Source organism: Xenopus tropicalis, chromosome 5 (genome assembly GCF_000004195.4).
Source record: "Xenopus tropicalis strain Nigerian chromosome 5, UCB_Xtro_10.0, whole genome shotgun sequence".
Classification (NCBI taxonomy): Eukaryota; Metazoa; Chordata; class Amphibia; order Anura; family Pipidae; genus Xenopus; species Xenopus tropicalis.
This window is the reverse complement of record NC_030681.2, coordinates 122,659,359-122,680,967: the sequence shown is the minus strand read 5'-3', so window position 1 is coordinate 122,680,967 and position 21,609 is coordinate 122,659,359. Positions and strand designations below refer to the sequence as shown.

At 39.8% G+C, this 21,609-nt stretch overlaps 1 protein-coding gene across 1 annotated transcript in view; it reads right to left on the bottom strand.

The window, feature by feature from the left end:
- Positions 1–20,975, bottom strand: part of clstn2 (calsyntenin 2) — a 438,919-nt gene extending 417,944 nt beyond the window's left edge. The window contains exon 1 of the mRNA XM_002941193.5: positions 20,566–20,975. Within this exon, the coding sequence (XP_002941239.2) occupies positions 20,566–20,641 (76 nt within the window). The 5' untranslated portion in view covers positions 20,642–20,975. The remainder of the gene's footprint in view (positions 1–20,565) is intronic.
- Positions 20,976–21,609: the final 634 nt, after the last annotated feature.

Genomic DNA, 21,609 nt, shown 5'->3' with positions numbered 1-21,609 from the left:
TTGGTTGATCTAAGGGAGAAAAAAAAAGTACTGAAAAAGTACAGGCATTAGGCACTGGCATTTCTAAAAAGTGCTACCATTTCCATGTGAAAGTACTTTTTAATTTGTGCTTTCACCTGGACATTTAATGGATGACTGCGTGGCAGGAGAAAGGGAGTTGCTATGACAGCTGCTATTGGCTTTTAGGTACTTTCACATAAGAAATAAGAACTTTATTTCTAAATGCAAGTAGGGTTGTGTGCAGCTATTTATTAATATGGTGGCCCTTTGAAGGTAGAGGGCACAGTGTACAAGAACCGGGGTGCCTCCCTCACTTGGCTTACAGACATATGGGATAAGAATAAGCATTACAAGTACATTATAAGTATGTCACAGTTCATTATTAAGGGGAAGAATACCAGACAGATTCTGTATTATGGAGCAGGGGCATGCAGGAGTACAGCGCAGTAATAGAAGCCAATTCAAGTATAATAGGGCTTCTGTACCTCTAGATATCGATAGTAGCCATAAGTGGTTTTATTATTGTAGCACACCTTTAGTTGAAATTATAGCTGCTTCTTCTTTGAAGCCTAGCACGTGGTATTATTTAAACATGTCTATACGCAAATTGTTACTAAAAAAGAATGCTAACGTTTTCTTACCCCTCTATGGGTCAAGTACAGAAATAATTTAATATTTTTTTTTTCAAATTCAGGAAATATATGCTGCTGAATGAGTGTAAAGACGTGGATCCATTTGGATTGCCTATTGACACTAGTGGCACTAGTTTTGACAACAATGTAGGGATTCTAATGCATCATTCATCAACATGGAAGTGTAACTGGGATTAAAAGAAGATGGAGAGGCTGGTTATGATGCAGGTTATAATGTTTAGGGTGAGTGGTCCCACTTGACAAGCCATTGGGCTCCTGTCATGCTGTGTATTGATTTAATGTGCTCCGTATTCTACAAGTGAACAGAGGATAACAGACGAAACAAGGGGGTGAAAACCTCCACCATGATACAGTCTAATACTGACCATAGAAAAAAAGAGAAAAGGCTAATTCAAAGTATTGCTGTTTTGTTATGTTTTCCGGTTATTTTATTTCAGAAGCATTTAAAAGAAAGAATCAGAATAGTAATGCAAATACAGGATGCCTGTTAATGCGTAGCCTCAGCCTGTAATGCACTGGTACATTGATGACTGTTCTCAGACTCCCTCTAGTGGACACAAAGAGCAGCACATCTTACAAAAACAGAGACACCTATGCAGAAATCAGCAAAAGGTATCGTAATTAATGATGAGCAAAATTTTTTTTTCGGCTGGCATGGATTCACTGCGAATTTCTCTGTTTTGCCATCAGTGTATTTTTTCTTTGCAAAACAGGTGCAAAACTTTTGGCGCGCAACAATTATTTTTTGATGCGGGTCATTTTTCGTGTTTCAAGAATTTTTCGCAGTTTTGCACATTTGTCCACAGTTTTGCACATTTGTCAGCATAGCAGACACAGATTCACTTATCACTAATTGTAATGCAAAGTTATATTACCTTTTTTTTTGTATGAATAAATACACTTTACTTCCATGTTCACATACCCCCCAACTGTCCCGCTTTTCATGGCGCATCCCGCTGTCCCAGATAGTTCCATGAATGTCCCGCATTGCAGGACATTCATTGAACTATCCAGCACAGCGGGATACGCTGGCTGGAGCCGGACATTCAGACTTCCCCGGCGGCTTTACTCCTTATGCAGCGCGACAGGCCCTTTTATAAGGTTGCGCCTGTGGATGTGACATCATTACGCACGGGCGCAACCTTATAAAAGGGCCTGTCACCGCCGCATAAGGAGAGGAGTCGCAGACGAAGGAGGAGCTCCTGTGGGGGGTAATGTGTATGGGGGGGTAATGTGTATGGGGGGGCTCTGTGTATGGGGGGCTCTGTGTATGGGGGGGCACTGTGTATGGGGGGGCTCTGTGTATGGGGGGGCTCTGTGTATGGGGGGGCTCTGTGTATGGGGGGATACTGTGTATAGGGGGCACTGTGTATGGGGGGGCTACTGTGTATAGGGGCACTGTGTATGGGGGGGCTACTGTGTATAGGGGCACTGTGTATGGGGGGGGCTACTGTGTATAGGGGGTACTGTGTATGGGGGGCTACTGTGTATAGGGGGTACTGTGTATGGGGGGGCTACTGTGTATGGGGGTACTGTGTATGGGGGTACTGTGTATGGGGGGCACTGTGTATGGGGGGCACTGTGTATGGGGGAATACTGTGTATAGGGGGCTACTGTGTATGGGGGGGCTACTGTGTATAGGGGCACTGTGTATGGGGGGGCTACTGTGTATAGGGGGTACTGTGTATGGGGGGCTACTGTGTATAGGGGGTACTGTGTATGGGGGGGCTACTGTGTATGGGGGTACTGTGTATGGGGGACACTGTGTGTGGCGGGGCTCCTGTGTATGGGAGCACTGTGTATGCTGGGCAAATCTGGTACATAGTTATAACTCACTGCCTTCTCTCTATATTTGTATTTTAAATGTAGGAGCTGTTATATTGTTTTCCTTAGGTAGTACAGTATGAGGGTATAGCACATTTGCGTCTGATCCTGCCATTTCATCTATATAAAAGGAGTATTTTTTTTAAAAAATGGGGTGTGGCGATTGGGGCGTGGCCACAAAGTGGGCGTGGTCAAAAATTGCCACACTGCGCGCGCCAAAGCTTTTTGTCCCTCTTTTCATTTTTCAAATGTTGGGAGGTATGTGTTCATGTAACCAAAAGTCACATGATTCGCCCGAATCCCACTGAACAAGAAACCTCCTGAATTCCGAACCAAATCCTGAAACTAATCCTGGATTCGGTGCATCCCTAATACACAAACACAACTGGATATTTAACTGGTTTGTTCTTGCTGTTTTCTCCTGTTATTTTAGAATGATACAGACTGTTCAAATTGGACTATACTAAAATATACTGTATTGTGTGCCTGTTTGGTAGGTTAAAAAAGTTTAGCCAAAATAAAGCCTGGGCTACCAGCATTTTGGTTGTAGGAAAAGCTTTTCCTGTGTTTAATAAGAAACCTGGTGAGCACTGGTTTAACCTTTTATGTACACAAAGCTATTACATCCGTGTTTATTTCTTTTATAGGTATGGCACCTGTTATCCAGAATGCTCAGGACCTGGGGTATTCCCGGATAAAAAATAAATTTAAATATGAAGTAAACCCAATAGGATTGTTTTGCCTCCAATAAGGATTAATTTGAGCTCAAGTACAAGGTACTGTTTTATTATTACAGAGAAAAAATAATTTTTTTTTGAAAAATGTGATTAATTTTATTACAATGCAGTCTATGGGAGATGACCTTCCTGTAATTCAGAGCTTTCTAGGTAATAGGTTTCCGGATAACAGGTCTTATATCTGTGCATGTAAATCAGTGCCCTGGAAATATGCAGATTAGCTCAGTGACCCAATGTGACCATTATATGGCCGAACACTCACATAATCCTCATACGCCCAAGGCACTATTTTTATACCCATGCAAGGAAAGAAAGGGGGGCAGCGGCAGCATCAGAGCTAAGAGGAGACCACACTAACATTAGTCGGCTCTCTGAGCCATTTATACGATCACAAGTGCAAGTGCCATAGATAACTCAGCTGGGGAACTGTTATGTGCCACAATAGCTCGCCATTCCCTTCTGCCATCAATTGCAGTAAAATGCCTTTTACACTGGGAATATTGTAACATTTACACTTTGTCTCACTCCCATATTCTAGCAAATGACTCCAATGGAAGAAAAAGTGGACAGACAATACACCTTAAGCGCTAATGTCTTATGCTAACGTAGATTTAAAAGGCACGTCAAGGCCATTCGTATAAGGTCACTTTGTTCTTTAGGCTTTATTCTTTCAGTGTCACCTTAGATAAATGACTCAAAGCAGCTCAGGGGTTTTATTATCTTTCCACTGCAAACTGTGCACACAGCCAGGGGGAGGGGAGATGTATCATTGTAAATACACACAAACCTACACTACACACAGGTATGAATTAACACAAAGTGCATGACCTTATTCCGCTGCTGTCCATTACAAATATATACATCATCCATCTCTGCCCCAGCCTCTCCTGCAGCATGGTTTCATACAAGCGCTATACGTGCCAATGCGTTGCAAGATTTTTTTTTTCTTTTTTGCAGAATGTAACTGTGATCAGGTAACAATGTATGGTACAGGTATAGGACCCATTATCCAGAATGCTCGGGACCAAGGGTATTCCGGATAAGGGGTCTTTCCATAATTTGGATCTCCATACCTTAAGTTTACTAAAAAATTAATAAAACATTAATTAAACCCAATAGGATTGTTTTGCATCCAATAAGGATTATTTATATCTTAGTTGGGATCAATTACAAGGTTCTGTTTTATTTCTACATAAAAAAAGGAAATCAGTTTTAAAATTCTGAATTATTTGCTTATAATGGAGTCTATGGGAGATGGGCTTTCCGTAATTCGGAGCTTTCTGGATAACGGGTTTCCGGATAAGGGGTCCGATACCTGTACTTACTGCTCCACAATATCAATAAAAATTCCATAAACTGTATAAAAAGAAATAAAGTCTCCATTCATCCTTTTTGATATGAATTTTAACCATATATACATTGAGCAGATCAGATACACTTACTACTTTACATGGCACTTTGACTACATGGGCATAACAGTGTATGGACAGGGATTTAGAGCTGGCAGTTAAATGCAAACTGAGGGTATAAAGCAACTTGTGCGCAATATTATTTCCTACAAGGAAGAGTTCTGCTTCAAGCACAAAATATTACAAAAATGAATCATCTACAGTAGCCATCCTTAAGAGTTTAAGGGATGTATTTACGACACAATCCTATATCAAAGGACACTTAACATTATTTTATTGAACCGGCTTTATGGTCACCCATTAGAGTTTAGCACTGCTGCAGTAGAATCACAGTAAAAATTAATTTCTTCCTAAAAACAGAGATATCACTGAAAATCAAAGTGATTTTTTTTTCTTTTTTTCGCAATGACTTTCATCAGCAACTACAAGAACTTGGCATGAAAACTGCTTTGCCCGGACTGGACACAGCCATAAGTGTTCATAGATTCCTAAATGTTCACTGTCAGATTGAATGTGATCACATGATGTAAGAGGCCCCACACGCACACTGTATTTCCTCATACAAAAATAGGTGTGATTATAATCCAGTTAGCTGTAGATAGTAATTGATTTAGTCTGAAGTGTGAAAGCTAAAAATCACCCTCCCGTTCCAAGGAAATAGAAAATGAATGTTTCTAGTGTTTCTGTCAATGGATAATTTCTTTTTTTTAACACAGCTAATATAATAAATTCTAAATGTAGATAGAACAAGCTTTAAAATGAGCACTGGGGCGGAGGTATTGTAATAAATATCATAATGTCTGTACCAGGTCTGAACTTGGATTCATAATAGGCCCTGGCATTTCAAATACACAGAGGCCCAAACAGCCCCCCACAGGCCCAATAAATAATGACTGTCTATGGCATCTTACAGCAGCCCCTCTGGCCTTTGCCAGGATCTACAGATTGCGAGTCGGGGCCTGCTAGCAACCAATCAGCATGTAGCATTTACTGGGCATCACAAACTCATGGCAGCACATGAGCCAAGGGGCACTAGGAGTCTCATTTCTACCCACATTTGAAGAAAGGGCTCAGAAGTCAAGGTGATGGAAGCAGATCTTAAAAGGACGGGGGGTATTAATTGCATACATGTACTGGAACCTGATGGCTGGCGACTGTGTAGGTGGTTATGTTATGAAATCATTTACATACTTTTCCACACATGGTACATCAGCAGGGTCTAGTCATGTCTACCATTCAGTACATGCTTGCTCCATCTGTGCATAGCAGTAAATAATACATAATGTGGTTATAATAAGCAAGAAGGTTATCAGAATACAGAACAAACAGCAGGAGCTGGAACATAAGGAAGCATTTCAAGGTCAAATCCAACTCAAAGACTTGTATTGTGTTGATAAATATATACCATACCACTTTACAAGCATCACACAATGTTGACTTAAGTTCTAATAATGTTTTCTGACTTCTTGGAAAAAATGTCAGTTGAAATATATAGATACTGTACATCAAGGCTAGTATGTTATATAGTACTTAAAAAGATCTTAGGCTGCACAGGGTAAAGCAAGCAGACTATTAATGGAAAGGTCAGTTGAACTGATAGACAAGTATCAGAAAAAGGTCACGAATGATTGCAAAAATCCTATTCTGCGTGGTTCGGCTCGGAGACAGATGGTTAAAGGACAGGACTGTACTGAATTAGCCATGAAATTAATCACAACTGCATTATTAGCATACAGTAGTTCACTGTGCTCAGTCATTCTTATATGGTTTTTGTCTTGACTTGAAACTGAGTCAAAAATGGCCATCTGGCCCCAAATGAGACAGCTGATAGAGATTTAGCTAAATACTACTGGCTCTATGGATCCTGTCCTCTGTATAGTAATGAATTCAGTAAAAATGTGAGCTGAATCATGTATGCCCTAGTCAACTTTTCTCCATGCAAAGAAACAAACTGCCAGTTAAACAACTGACTCAGCGTGCGTCCTCATTGTCACGCACCGTAAACAGCAGCACATCTCCTGTGTCCCTTATGTGTCCTGATGATAAGAAAGGTGCTTTGGACAGCTCTGGCTGTAACCATGCTACGGCTTGTACAAAACACACGTCTGTGAAGCACTACACCAACATCAGAAAAACAAGGGCAAGGCACGAACCATTCACCACAATAGTCCCGATGCACCAGCCCTTCCCCAGGGAACTCATTATTATCACAGTGTTCCCATCTTCTTCTTTCTACCAGCTCAGATAATTTGTTTACTCAGAAGATGGAATCACCATATGTTTGATCAGCTTAAATACTTGGCTTTCATAAAAAACAAAGTGCTGCTTAGCTGTGGCCTCCATGTGCCTTCTAAGTGGTGGAACACGTGCCAGATTTCTTGTTATTCAAAGGCTGGCCAAATTATTTAACCCTGGCATATTCCAGGATGCTCTGCAACAGCCATGAGGATTCCAGCAGTTATAATCAACCTCCCTCAATGTGCCAAGAGCTGTAGAGGGATGCTAAGACATTATATATACTTTCTGATTTTTAAATAAGGGATGATACAATCATTTGTAAAGAATGGTAAGCAATAAACTTTAAATAGTATAATGTTATACAGTAGAGCACAAAATAAACAGGAGCTTTAAAGCATAATCCTGTTTGCAGTCAGCTTGAGCATCTCTAAAGTAAGAACAGAGAATTCCCTAGGGAGGGAGTGAAAGGTACAGACACATTGCTGCTTTGTAAACATTTAGCAAGAATAAATCATCCAAAGGATCCTTTCTCCTGCCCACTTACAATATCCAGCACACCTTCTACTGCAGCAAATACACTGCACGCAATGGAACAATGCCCCTTCTTCATGACATTTCTTTCTATCTCACATACACTATCTTCCCTAGGAATACAATAAAATAAAATAGAAACAGAGATACAATTTTATAATGAAATCATGAATTTCAGTTATACGTTATAAAGGCTCTATATATGTGAAACAGAAAATTGAATGTAGTATTTTTGATGTTTTGCACTGCATTCTATAAAGGTGTTACTGCTCTATCTGTTTGTAGTGCCTTATCTAAGGGGGAACAAACTTTCAAATCACCTCCCTTAGCCCTCCAGTTACGCTATTTTTCCCTTACACAAAGCCTTGGCCAGCCAAATGTAAAGAAGATACTATAATTTTCTGGCCAATACATTAAAGCATTACCTTAATAACTAGGTACATGTTAGGGTTTATTTGTGATATTAGTCTTTTTTTACCATAAATGTTTCTTCTTCCCTATTAATAACAGAAGCATAATTATTTGTACCTGCCAGTGGCAATCCTAATGATAAATGACTGCTCTATTGCAGAGCTTTCTTTATCATTTTCTGTATAACAAATCTCATATTTGTACATTAAGAGCCCCATTTACTAAACAATTTTGAGATAAATTCGTATTTTTTCTAAATTATAGAACATTTCGATAAAATTCTTCTAGTTTTTTGTGGTTTTCGGTAAATTTCCACTAAAAATTATATTTTGCGCAAAGAATACGAACATTTCTGAATTTGTTAACGCTTTGGTTACACTTTCATCGGGACTATGTTTTCGCCAGGTTTGTGCATTGAGTCCATCAAAGCCAGAAAGGTTTTCGTTGCGTTTACGAACTTTTCGACCCAAAAATTTCATGACTTTCAGAACAGAATTGCAATATTTTCGTACGAATGGTAAAAGCATTGACATTTTAGAACTACAGAAATTATCGTGGTTACTTCGAATTTAGTAACATTGTTTCTCTAAAATGACTCTAAAGTACTCAGAAGAACATACCTTTCTCCCTGCATTCAGTCTCATGTAAATTCTATACCAAAATCAGCACAACTGCCGATTTCTCAGCTACTTCCTAGTCTAGCATGGAGCTCTGCCCCCTTTTCTTTTCTGAGTTCCCATCTCTCTCTCTGATTGATTTCCATTACAGCATCAAGCATGCACAGTAGGCACCTCTTTGACCATCTTCACAGACTAAGGAGAAGTCAGAAAAGAGGTGGAGCTTCACGCTAGGCTAGGAAGTTTCTGAGAGAGCTTAAGTTGAGCTGTGTGTTGTACAAAATCTACATGAAACTAAATGCAGGGAGAAAGGTATGTTTTTCTGAGCACTATTTAGAGTCATTTTAGAGAAATAGGCTTACTTGCTCTTAAAGTACAGATCTGAAATAGAGCAATGTCATTTATCATTAGGATTGCCACCAGGTACAAATAAAAACATGGGACAGCTAGCATTTTGTACAAGAAAGGGTGAAAACCCCATTTTCTATACAGTCCCCTATTAAGGGCTTGTACTCACGAGCATTTGTTTCTGCACTTTCCTCTGGTGCGTTGCTCTGTGTTCCACCGCAGTGAAGGGCAAGAACAACTGCACCCTATACTTCCTAATGTGGCGGTACTCACATGGGCACATGTATGCACCAAATGCAGGTGAAGTACAACATTATTATTAACATTTATTTATAAAGCGCCAACATATTCCGCATGCTGTGTTCCACCAGCATACGTCTGTGTGAGTATGGGCACATTAGAACGAATTGGGCGCATTTGTTTCTGCGCTTCCCTGTGGTGGAACGCAACTGAGGAAAGCTTGAAAACAAATGCCTGTGAGTACGAGACCTTAAACAATTCTTCATTTTTGAACGATTTGCTTTTTCTCTGTAATAATAAAACACTACCTTGTGCTTGATGGTAACTAAGCTGCATGAATCTATGCTGATGGCAAAACAATTCTATTGGGTTTTTTTAATGATTTAATGTTATTAACAGACTTAAGCTATGGTGCTTCGCATTACAGAGAGACCTTTCATCTAGAACACCCCAGGTACCAAGCATTCAGGATGATAGATCCCACACCTGTAGTTAAAGGAAAACTGATGTGTTTCAATGCTTGTCAAAATCATTAACCTATCACTGCTAATTTCTGCAATTACTTTAACAAATATGTAGACACTGGAATTTGGAAGTGGAGGGACTGCTGCCGGCTAGCACATCTCGGAACTGCTTGGTGATGTAAAGTTGCCGTCAACTAGCCCATGAATAAGAGGGAACTAATATCATTTTGGGCCAAAAACAAAAAAAAAGAAAGCTGCACAAATTAAAGTTTTTTGTTATTGAAATAATTAGGTCATCTCTATCCCTTGGTGAGAAACTCTATGTTTCCAGTAAGTGCCATGAGCCCTGTTGCTATTGGTATTGGAGGTGGTGGGAAATAACTAGAGTACAGAAGCATATGGCATGTAGCTGGCACCCTAACCTGTAAGTGACTGGGCTATTTTGGCTTTGTACATCAGTCCTATGGCAGAAGTACACTGTATGCAGGATATGCTAAAGAAGACGTTCACTTTTAATATGTCTTAGATGGACCTTAAATAGTCTTTATTATATATTTTGCATAGGTTTTTTTTGTTCAATGATTAGCATTCCTATTCTGCCCATTTTCAGCTTGCAATTTAGAAAAGCTCTCTTGTTGTCAGGGTCACTGACCCCAGTTACTAAAAAAAATTGATTTTCTGTGAGACTTAAGAGCTTTGTTAGACTCGTGTATTGTTTTGTCATGAGCATTTGCGTGGGTGACAACTGAAACGACAGAAATTTTGCATCAGTGCCAACATTGTAAAGTGGCACAAGAAAATGATTCACTCCCCTTTATCAGGCTAAAATGCCTCAGAGGATCTTTTTGGGGCATTATGCAATTAGAATAATTGATCTGTGGCTTATTCATTGTCAGCACGCCATTTCAGACATTTGTCACCTTTAAGGCAGTCGTTCACCTTAATTTCTAGAACAGCCTAGAATGGTCTTCATTATTTATTTTTTATAGTTATGAAATTATTTGCCTTCTTTTCAGTTTTGAAATAGGGGTCAGTGACCCCGGCAGCCAATAACTATTGCTCTGTGAGGCTGCAAATGAATGTATTGTCACTTTGTATTACTTATCTTTCTATTCAGCCCCTCTTCTATTTATCTTCTACCCTATAATCCAAATCACTGCCTGGTTACTAGGGTAAATTGGGCCCTAGCAACCAGATAACTCCTAAGATTCCAAACTGGAGAGCTGCTAAACAAAAGCTAAATAGTTAAAAAAAAATTAATAATTAGGGCTAATTGCAAATTGTCTCAGAATATCACTATCTATATTATACTAAAATGTAAAGGTTAACAACTCCTTTAACGCAGGCAAGAAAACAGTTTGTCATTGGCCTTACTAATATTCTAATTTAGCTCCACACTGGCTTCCAATCTAATGTCTTGTTGAGAGGCAGATTAATCTCAAGCAACAAATTCCAAACCTGAGAGATGCAGATCAAAACATGGAACATTTAAAGAAGCATAAAGAAATAATTCAGACTTTTTGCAAACAGTAATAGAAAACTGCCTGTCTACATGATACTAAAAGTTAGTTTTAAGATGAGTTACTTTTCATACAGATGTACAGGACAACACCTTATTATATAAAGTCTCAATATTCAAAAAACCCATTTATTTGCTAGCAATTTATTTTCACTCCATGGCCACTTCCTCCAGTTCCTAACCTATAAATGTGACAGCGTGCATGTGAATGTATTTTTGGACATGGTGCATTGCTTTGAGCAGCACTTGCCAAACTGTACGTTAAGCATAGGAGGCCATGACCCTGTCTCTAATTAACTAGCTCCCAGCCGTGACATGTGAACCACTTAGTGGCTGGGGAATGCAGCCGACGGTGTTAAGGAGCAAAGTCAAGCAGAAGATTTCTCACAATGAAAAATCAGATTGTTGGAAATAAGCAGGCGCTTAGTGCAGATAAAACATGACCCAGGGGTTTTACCCACAGTAATTAAAATCTTTTTTTATTTTAAACACAATAGTGGCTCACACCACTGCACTAAATTAGCCTCTATAATAGACCTTCACATAGATATTTTTTTCAGGCACCAAAATCAGCACGGATAACTGCAATATATGTGCCTCTCAACTGGAACAGGTCAGTCAGATTCATTTATTCCTTAATATGGGAAATTTAGCTTCAAACCTTCAAGGTTTGACCGCAAACCTTTCTAATTTTCACCAAAGATAGAGGTCAGGTAACAGTACAATCAGTGCAGAGCTAAGAAGCCTATTTCAGCAGTATAGGGTCCCTGTGTGGGGAGTAGAGTACATAAAAGCACAAAGCACATATTACAGTGCTAGATATTGTTAGCATATAATCTACAAGATGGACATTCTGTGAGTATTGTTGATGGGTATTTATAAAGCACCAACATATTGCAATAGAATAGGTTATATGAAATATTGTATAAATAATATCCTTATAAAGGGCATGTTCTGACATCAAAAGCACCGATTATAAGAAAGTCATAGTAGCAGCTAGATAAAACCCAGAGTATGAAACCCGTGTTTGTGTGCAAGATGGGGGTATTGCTATGGGCAAAGCTGTAAAAATTGCTGTGTCAATGACAAGTGCCTATATCTCGTATATGCTCATATCTAGGGTTGCCAACTTTGCTGGTGGCTAAACCAGAACAAAGGGTTGGGGCAGCGATGAACATCTGGTGGGGTTATAATGCCAGGGTGGGCTTCATCCCCTACATGCAAATGGCTGGATTGCTGTCCAGTTTTCTCAATGTTTGAAACCAAGCAGAAAGTTTTTAATCAGATAGCCCTTAAAAAACTGTGATCTCTGGTTCAAAACCAGACAAATGGCAACCCTGGCTCTGCCTATATTAACAAATCCCATACTTTTAATTAAAGGATTGGATTTATTTTTCAAGCAGAATTGAGACAGAGCCAGGGTTGCCATTTGTCTGGTTAGTATGTAAATCGCCAGTAGGATGGCATACACGGTGCCGCAATTTGCTTTAATCGCCTGAACTTTCCTCTCAAGGCAACTTTGGTGACTTTGGCAAATCGCGGCGGCGTGTATGCCATCCCACTGGAAATTTACATGTTAGCCGGTGGGATGGCATTGCGGGGAGATTGGTCGCGCGGCGACTAATCTCCCCGTATGTCACTGCCCTTAGTCTATAACACTCTCAGTCACTAAGGGGGAGAATTACTAATCCACGAATCCCGAAAGGGAAAAAATCGGATTGGAAACGACTTGTTCGTATTTTGCGCGACTATTTCGCCGTCGCAGCGATTTTTTCATATTGAGCGATTGTAAAGGGTGGAAAAACCAATCCGATTTTTTCGCGACAGGACGAAAAAGTCGCAAAAATACCGATCATTGCGAAAAAAACGCATTTGGATGCCTTCGGACCATTCGTGGGTTAGTAAATCTGCCCCTAACTGTAGGTGGACCCTCAACACCTACTGCACTTCTGGGTTGAGTAACAAATTCCTATAATGCTGTTGCATTAACCCATGCACACAAAGCTGCAACAAGTTGCCACTTTGGTTTAGTCCAGTTGATTTTATCCCCAGTCAGGCTGATGCAACTGGATTCAGATCCATTTTTTTCATAGGAATGCCTTCTTCAAGTACTAGTTACTATGTAAATATGTAACAATATAATCCAATGGAGGTCGAAAGAGGAAGCAATGACATGATTAAAATTAAAATGCTTTTTTGATTCTGACAAGTGCAGCGATAAGCCAAACACAGATGTGCATACAGTAAGTCCTGTGTTAAATGCCTGCTACAGTCAGCATTATCTCCCTTATTATTCACTTTAAAACTCAGAAAGATGTGTCAGAACCGTATGTTTTTAACAAGCAGTGTTGGTTACAGGCAATGACCTGTCTAATTCCTGAGTGATGGGAGGGCAATCATGACATAATCCAAGCTAAAACCTAATGAGGAAAAGCAATTAGTTGGCTGTTAAACATCCCTGACCTCGTCTCCATTGCTAAACTGGGACCAAGCAATAAAACATTTTTGAAATGCATGACATTACACAAATGGCAATATTTTAAATAAAAACCCAGAGACTACCAACCACTGAAAATGTCACAGAGCCATTTTCTCAGACATACAATGCAATGGAATGACAGTTTATGCTACACCAATATGCTGTTTAAACTTTATTTACGATCCCTATTTGCACAGAAAACATTCATTGAGGAGTTTCTCAATAGGGATGTAGCGAAAAAAAAAGTTTGCGAACTTACGCCAAAAAGTGCGAATATTCGCGAACTTTGCGAACCCCATAGACTTCAATGGGAAGGCGAACTTTAAAACCTAGAAAAGCCATTTCTGCCCAGAAAACTGATTTTAAAGTTGTTTAAAGGGTGCCACGACCTGGACAGTGGCATGCAGGAGGGGGATCAAGGGCAAAAATTTATCTGAAAAATACTTTGTTGACACAGTGTTGCGTAAAATCTCAAAGGCAGCTGGCAGACCTAGCGGAAATATGCGGCGTTTTTTGCTATTTCGCACTATTAGCACCATGGAAACGGGATTTGCAGAAAAACGCCATGTGTGGCTTGTGCGGCGTTTTTAGGCCGAGAAAAAACGCAGCGGAAAAACGCCACGCAAACCCAAATTGTGAACATATGCAAAAAGTTTGCGAACTTCCGAACTTGCGAACACCCGATGTTCGCGCGAATTAGTTGTCGGCAAACAGTTTGCTACATCTCTATTTCTCAATTTGAGAGGACAGAGGGACATTTTAATATAATGTATGACATTCTCTACTACATATACTGATCCATTTTTGTGATGTTTGTATTGCTACATGCAATGCTTCTGCAAGTAAAGGAAAGTTATTACACTGCTGTACACTGCTGTAGTTTGCAGGGGAATCGGTCCAACCCAAAAATAATCACCCTCCTTCATTTTGAAATAACAAGCAAAGCAATTTCTCGTCAACGAGTCACATTTTGTGAGATATATAGGTTATATCAATGAGATTTTGCTGACTTTTGCCAGGGGTGTAAATAGATTTTAGTGGCCCTACAGCAAATTCAAGTTAAGGTCCCAAAACATTACTGAGTGGACCAGTTCTACCAAGATATATTTAAATTGCTTATTAATTGGGGTCTTATTGGGCCCCCTACACTGCTGGGCACCCCTGCAATTGCAGGATCTGCTTCCTCTGTAATTATGCCCTTGACTGTTGCAGTAGGAGGACAGAAATCATAGCACAGACAACCTTTGGAAAGACAAATAAAAGCAAACACTTTATACATAATATAATTATGGGTGGTCATGTGCCATTCAGTGCACTGAAATCATTAAATATACTGTATATAGTGTTGGGTTCCTTACAGTATAAAAAATGATTTTAGGGTTCAGAACAAATGTATAGACAGTAGATGTAACTGAAATCTCCTAACAACACTAGTACAAAGCATTTTCAATCTGAGAACTGCTTTTATTCAGCAATTTCATGCAGCTTCCATAGCAGAACTGCCATGGACATATTTGGGTGCTTCTCCAACATGCCATAACTTAAATACTTTGCAACTGAAAGAACTTAACAAGTGTGAAACCTCTGTGGCCTTGTACATGTCAATCACAGTTCTGGCAATAGTATGGAACCTATAATGCTTGCCTTAATTGCTATAAAGCACTTTGTAACCCACAAATCTTACACAAGAAAAGTGCTTTATAAATATACCACTTTATGAATACAAAGTTTTATTCCAATTACAAGTGCTACACATTTTTATAACTGTACACCAAATTTCTAGAAAAAATAAAACCCAGCCCTGAAGAGTTTAAGTAAAAAGCATTTTCTTAATGGTCACCACTGAAAGGCTTCGTAATGAAACCCAAGTCAGAGTTCAGCAATTTCTACAGAGCCTGTTTCATGATATGTTTGATCAATGGTCCTATCAAAGATTTTCTCACTTTCTGGAGCGCTTGCTGCCCCTGTAGCACCATATTAGGCTAATGGAGGAATGTTTACACATCACAAGGACATGAGAAGGAGAAAGTCTTTAGCATTCTTCAGTAACACAGAGCTCGTATTGACTATTAAGTACTAGTAGTTTGGAAATTATTAATCTTTCTTGATCGTACATTATCTGGAACGTCTCCACATATTATTACAGCAGTATCCTAGTCACTATTAGTACAAACAGAGCATTCACTGGTGTTCAGACACAGCACTTATGTATACCTGTCCCAATATAGCTAAAATATATATTTTTTCTATATGTATTGAATGCCTACTTTTCCTATATAACAGGTTTACACTGCCACATGCAATGCCTTTCTTAATACCAGAGATGCCTAAGCTGAAGCTCTCATGCCACAAATTTATCAAGTGCTACTATGGATAGCAGGTGTTAATGGACTTGCTGTGTATGTTTTAGTTATGCTTCAGCCATACTAATAAGATGTATGCAAGGTGTGCAAGGCAAGGGAAACTGTGCACCTCTCTATTTGTTCAGCCCTGCCCTGAAGATCCAGTACTTTATAACTTACAGGGTACCAATATCCAAAGCAATTCCCCATGTTTTCACCAAAATAACTAATGAAACACAATGAATTGCTGTGGGTCACTTTCCTATTACAGATGACTGGAAAAGCTTTGAGCATGGCATGTGATAATGCGCCATTCCTTGCCCTAGTAATGCCCTGTCCCAGTTTGTTTGTTGTATCCTGTCTCAGCTTTCTTCTACTCCCCGTCTCCATTTCCTTCCCCTGTCCTGTCTCTGGTTCCTTCCCCACCTTGCGGCTCTTCCTACTATACCCTATGAAATGGTGCTGACCAATGGTAAATCCTTACAGTTTGATGCCACAACTATCCTCCTGACTTTCGTAACTGGGACCCAATCATGACCTATAGATATTTGCTTCACAAACTCAATGAGCATCAACTTATACTCCTTTAACTGAAAAACTCGGGAGTCAAATGTGACACAATGTTTGCCAATTACAGTATATTCACAGGGTAGAAATGCCCCCCGCTATACAGAAGAGCACGTGCAGAGGGAATACGGACTTCATGCAGGGCTCACTGAAGCATTAAACTTAACAGGTGTGCTATACATACAAGAAATCTCCAAACTGACAGATAATTACAACATGTTTAAATGATTTTTAACAGAAACTGATAGAATTTCAGCATTTTCATTCCAAACCTCCTAATAATATGGTGAACCTTATTATATTCTTTTATGCATGAACCTCCTCCATCAGCAAGTTTGTATTTAAACCTTCATGAACACAGTGGGGAAAAAGATGACACTGTGCGAATGCATATACGCATTATAACAAAGACCCGCGGCACCATATTCCCACCAACATACTAAACTCGTCAAGAACGTCAGTTACTTTATCTGCCCAGCGGCGTACCTTAGATGTCTCATTAAACACGTGCAAGGCTGAGAACGTGTGTCTTCACTTCTTTGTGTAAATGAAGCTACAATACCAATTTTTATAGATTCCTGCTAGGTACAGCCGGCTGATGGATTTTGTTTATTTCGAGAAGCGAGATACCAGCCATACATAAGAAACGTAATTAACACATTTATAGGACCAGCAGCCTTGATTTAAATGGGAAAAAAAATCAACTTGTCATGAACCTCCATTGCTATTTAAAAATTAAATGCTCTGTATTTCTTAGTCTGCATGAAATTAACCCTTTGTACCCCACACTTGAATGTGGTTCATTGCAGCAATTAAACAAATTGTACCAATTCCTTAAATTATAAACCAGAGATTAACAAAAGGTGCTCAAATAGGGATCTGTAATATGAAGCATCAGAAAATATATATAGATATTCACATCAATCTCCAATCCCTATTACTATGTATAGCTAAGTATAGCTATCAGTCTACTTCCATCCTTAGCCGGATGCCATGATTCTGAATGTTTGGGGGGCTGTAAAAGTTTATAAAGAACAGAAATAAGTTGTTTTATGACTACTCTGGGATAATGCTACCTCCACTCCCTAATGGGGTTGGCCCCGTACCACACTTAGGCTTCATATACATGGGGAATATATACGGGTAGACACGTATCTGAAATGCAGGTTTGAGGATCTTTTAGTGAAGTAATTACATTTGATTGTATTCGGTTGCTTTGCATTTCAGTTTGTTCAAGCCATCATCCTCACTTTTTAGCAGTTGGACACTTGGCCAAGATACAATATAATATAGAATGAGTATGTTGTGCCTGTCAGTGGAGCTGCACAAAGGAGCGGATCTGATTCTCTCTGCCTGCCTACAAAATGTAGGTGCAGAGAAATAGACTGTGGGTCACGTGACTTACAATCTAATTTTCTATCTATAATGTATACTGTATACACATACACCCCATAAGCAGTCTATTAGGAGTCAGTGTATCTGCTTGTATAGTCTAGCCTTTGAGATGGAAGCCACGACTGTGCCACCATGCTGACTAAACTGGCTTTTGTGTTACAAGCCTTTAAAGGTCATGTAGTAGCTTCCCCTTGTAATAATACCACCATACCATATCTTATTATTCATAAACAGCATTTCAGTTAATGTATCTAAACCATCATAGGTATAAATGCAAGTTGTTGAATAGTTTTCTGAACAAGGACATCCAAACAGGTTCATGTTAATATTCAGGGAAGGCAAAACTTGCTTTCTTTTTTTTTTTAATTCGGGTAGTTTTATTGAGTATACAGTAAGCATTACAGTTTTTGAAGTATACAGTTGTCTGCCAGAACTTGCTTTCTTTAACTGTAGACTCCATACATTTTTTTTTCTATATCCGGGGTTACCTGAAAGGCACTCTTTAGTCCTCCCCCCTCATTTCTTTGCAGACTTTATGAAGGGTGGTGTACACAATTTACCCTAATCTCTGTGACTGACTCAATCTGCTCACATAAATAATAAGGACCAAGAACAAACTTTTAGATTACATCTGCTTATTGCTGAGTGCCAGGTGATATACTGAGCAATCTTTCAGCATTCATGGGGTTAAATTAACAAGCAGTCAGATGTGCTTAACAAGTCATTGCTAGTGCTTAACAGACCTCCCTTCTCTAAATATAAAAGAAAGTGAGTTTGGATAAATCCTGAACAATGGGAACATAAGAACATTTTATATTGAACAGCTCATATATTTAACAATATGGTTTCTCTGTTAACATTGCATTTCCTCTGCACAGGGTGTTAATAATTCCTTCTGATTTTGGCCGGCTGTGCAATCAGATCAGACAGGGCACTGGTAAATAAAACATACAATGGATGCACAAGTTGTAAGCTGGGTTACAATGCATTTATGTATCATTTCCAAATGATTCTCCCCACCTTAGAAGAATGAACCATACTTTGCACTATAGATCATTATTCTAATATTGCTTTCTTTATACATAAGCAAATATATAAAGGCACAATACAAACAAACAGGCCCTCTTGTATTATAGAACAGGTAAATAAAGCCAACGCATGGGAACTCATATAAGTATGCACAAGTGTTAGGAGCCCTTTAGCGGACACCCAGAGTAGCCTATGGTCTAGCACAGACACACATGGACTCACCGTATAGCGGATCTCACAAAAGTGGGAAAAAATTAAATTGGAGTAAGGAAAATTACTTTAGTAAAAATATTGAATTTACAAAAGCCTCACTGCAGTTTTGTGAATAGGAAGGCATTTTTGTACTTTTGGTGTCACATAGTCATTCTGCCAGTTCTGTGGTACCAATTATGAATTACACAAATTTGCCAGACAATGACAATGCAAAGTTTTTTTGGCATCATTAACTCATTTACTTGGCTTAATAACATCTGTTTGTGATAGACAGAGTTAAATTGCTTGGAACACTTCTGTTACTCCAACTTTTTGATACTGGTTAGTTTCTGTATACAATGTAACCCTAATTTCAGGCTAAACCTACTTTTGTGAGATCCCCCAAACTGTACTTACTACTATAGAAGAGAATATGGCACTTTCCTTATTCTTTCAAATGCAAGAACTCATTCCCTATCCCCCTGGCAGACTTTGTATCTCCTTTAACAGCCAACACTGAGCAACACTAACAGCCACGGGAGAATATTTTAGTACCTTGGAATCCACTGGATACCAATGACAGATAAAGCCATCAAATGGCATTTAGGGGCAGTGCTGATGCTCTAAGCAAAATAATAGCGGTCACTAGGCAATAAATCCCTACACAAAACTGAAAGCATATGGTTTATTCTGATGTTTATGGCTCTTATGAATAATAACGGCTGGTTAGTAGGCATCATGCCCCTAAAAAAGACATACATTTAAAGGGCAGAAATACTATATACAACCCATCCTGGCACATGGGGGATACAAAGAAATGAAAGACATACAGTACATGCAGTATTTATTTAGGAAAATCACTGGAATTTCAGTGGTCTTCTAATTTAATCAGGGGAATCACACTGCTTCTTATATGCACACATGGTGGGAGGAACATTTCACGTTCACGTTCTTAAAATGTTCCCCTGGATCTGCATAGTACTGCAATGTTCCCCCAAAATGACAGTCTGGAAAGAGTTAATCAGCTTCCCAGGCAGTGGCCCCAGCAGTGCTTAATTGCAGTTCTAGCAGCACCTGGAGGGAATGGATGGGAAGACATTGGCTGCTGATCCCCAGCACCTGGCTGAGCACTCGGGGAGCATCACTAATGTTTGGCAGAGAGGGGCAGTGACTATGGGCTGCTGGGCTGGCAGTGAGCAGAGTGGGTGCCAAGCAGGTGCCCTTGCACTAGTGATCTGCCCATCTGTTACTTGGTGCCAGGAGGGTTCGGATCAAATCTGATTCAGGTCACAGAGAAGCAGGGTTAGTTAAACAATCAGGAACCAAAGGAGTCAAACTCATGCCCTTCCAGCTGTTGGGTAGTTAAACTCCCAGCATCCTCAGTCAGCACACCAGTAATCACCAGAACATTTTTTGGGAGAATAGTTTACTATCCCTATGTTATTAGACAGTCTGGCATAACAAGCCCAATCTCAAAGTGCTTTACTATGCAGCTTGCCATCCAGGGGGCATGAAGAAGTGGCAAGCAAACTCCCAGAGCCCCAGTGCTGCCATAGCGATGATCCCTTACCTTTAGTGGCGAGCACACTGCAGCCAACACCCAGGATGCAAGCTGCTGTCACCCAGTAAATTGCCATCCCTGTCATTGTTAGGGAGAGAAGCTGCTGCCCTCTGTACGTGCTCCCGGCGAGAAGCTGTAGCGCAGAGCCAGGCAGCCGGCTCCTTAAATCAGAAGCTTGGAACGCGTCGGTGTCCTCCTTCGGCGGCGGCTGCTATATTATCCCTGTGTAGGGAGTGACAGGAGCGGTCCCCTCGCCCAAGCACCAAGTGATGCCCACTAGCTCTGTGCTGACTATTCGGGCTCCTCTTTTGTCTGCTCGCAGCAGGTTCGCTCCCACTGGAAGGCTCTCTACTGCCATCTAGCGACTGCTTCTATTCGGCCGCTCGTACAGCCCGCAACTGGGAGAAAACACACACTATTAGGCGCCTATCACTAACCCTTTCAGCGCCACAGAGAGGATCGGCACAACTTTATAACCGAGTCTGACAGCCGTGAGCACAGAAGCACTTTACTGGGGGGAAATTCGTTTAAAGGGGACCTCAACTCATTAACTGCTTTCTTTTAATTAAAGAAAATATTATTCTAAGCAACTTTGAAATATATGTATGTAGGCAGTACGGTACAGCGGAACAATACAGTTATACAGCAGACAGGGGTCATTACAATCAAAACAAAGAAAGATAATTAATACAAATAAATACAAAGTATAATTACATTACAAATTCCATAGGGCTAAGTGTCAAATAGACAAGGAGTTTCAGGACCCTGTCCCATAGAGCTTACATTCTAATAGGAAGGGTACATTATATAATGTGTATACACGAATTATAAAAACTTCAGTTGCTGGATGATGGAATTTAGGATAATGGAAGGCACTCCGGGCTAAGATATACTTGCCCTTTAAAAAAACAAACAAACAAAAAAAACTATATATAAATTTAGGTGCTAAGGTTTCAAAAATCCCCCCATCAGAGGTTTATATTTACCATAAAAACCCACATACAAACCCTGCACACTAGAAAAAGATATATCAGGGAGGTACTATAGTTTAAA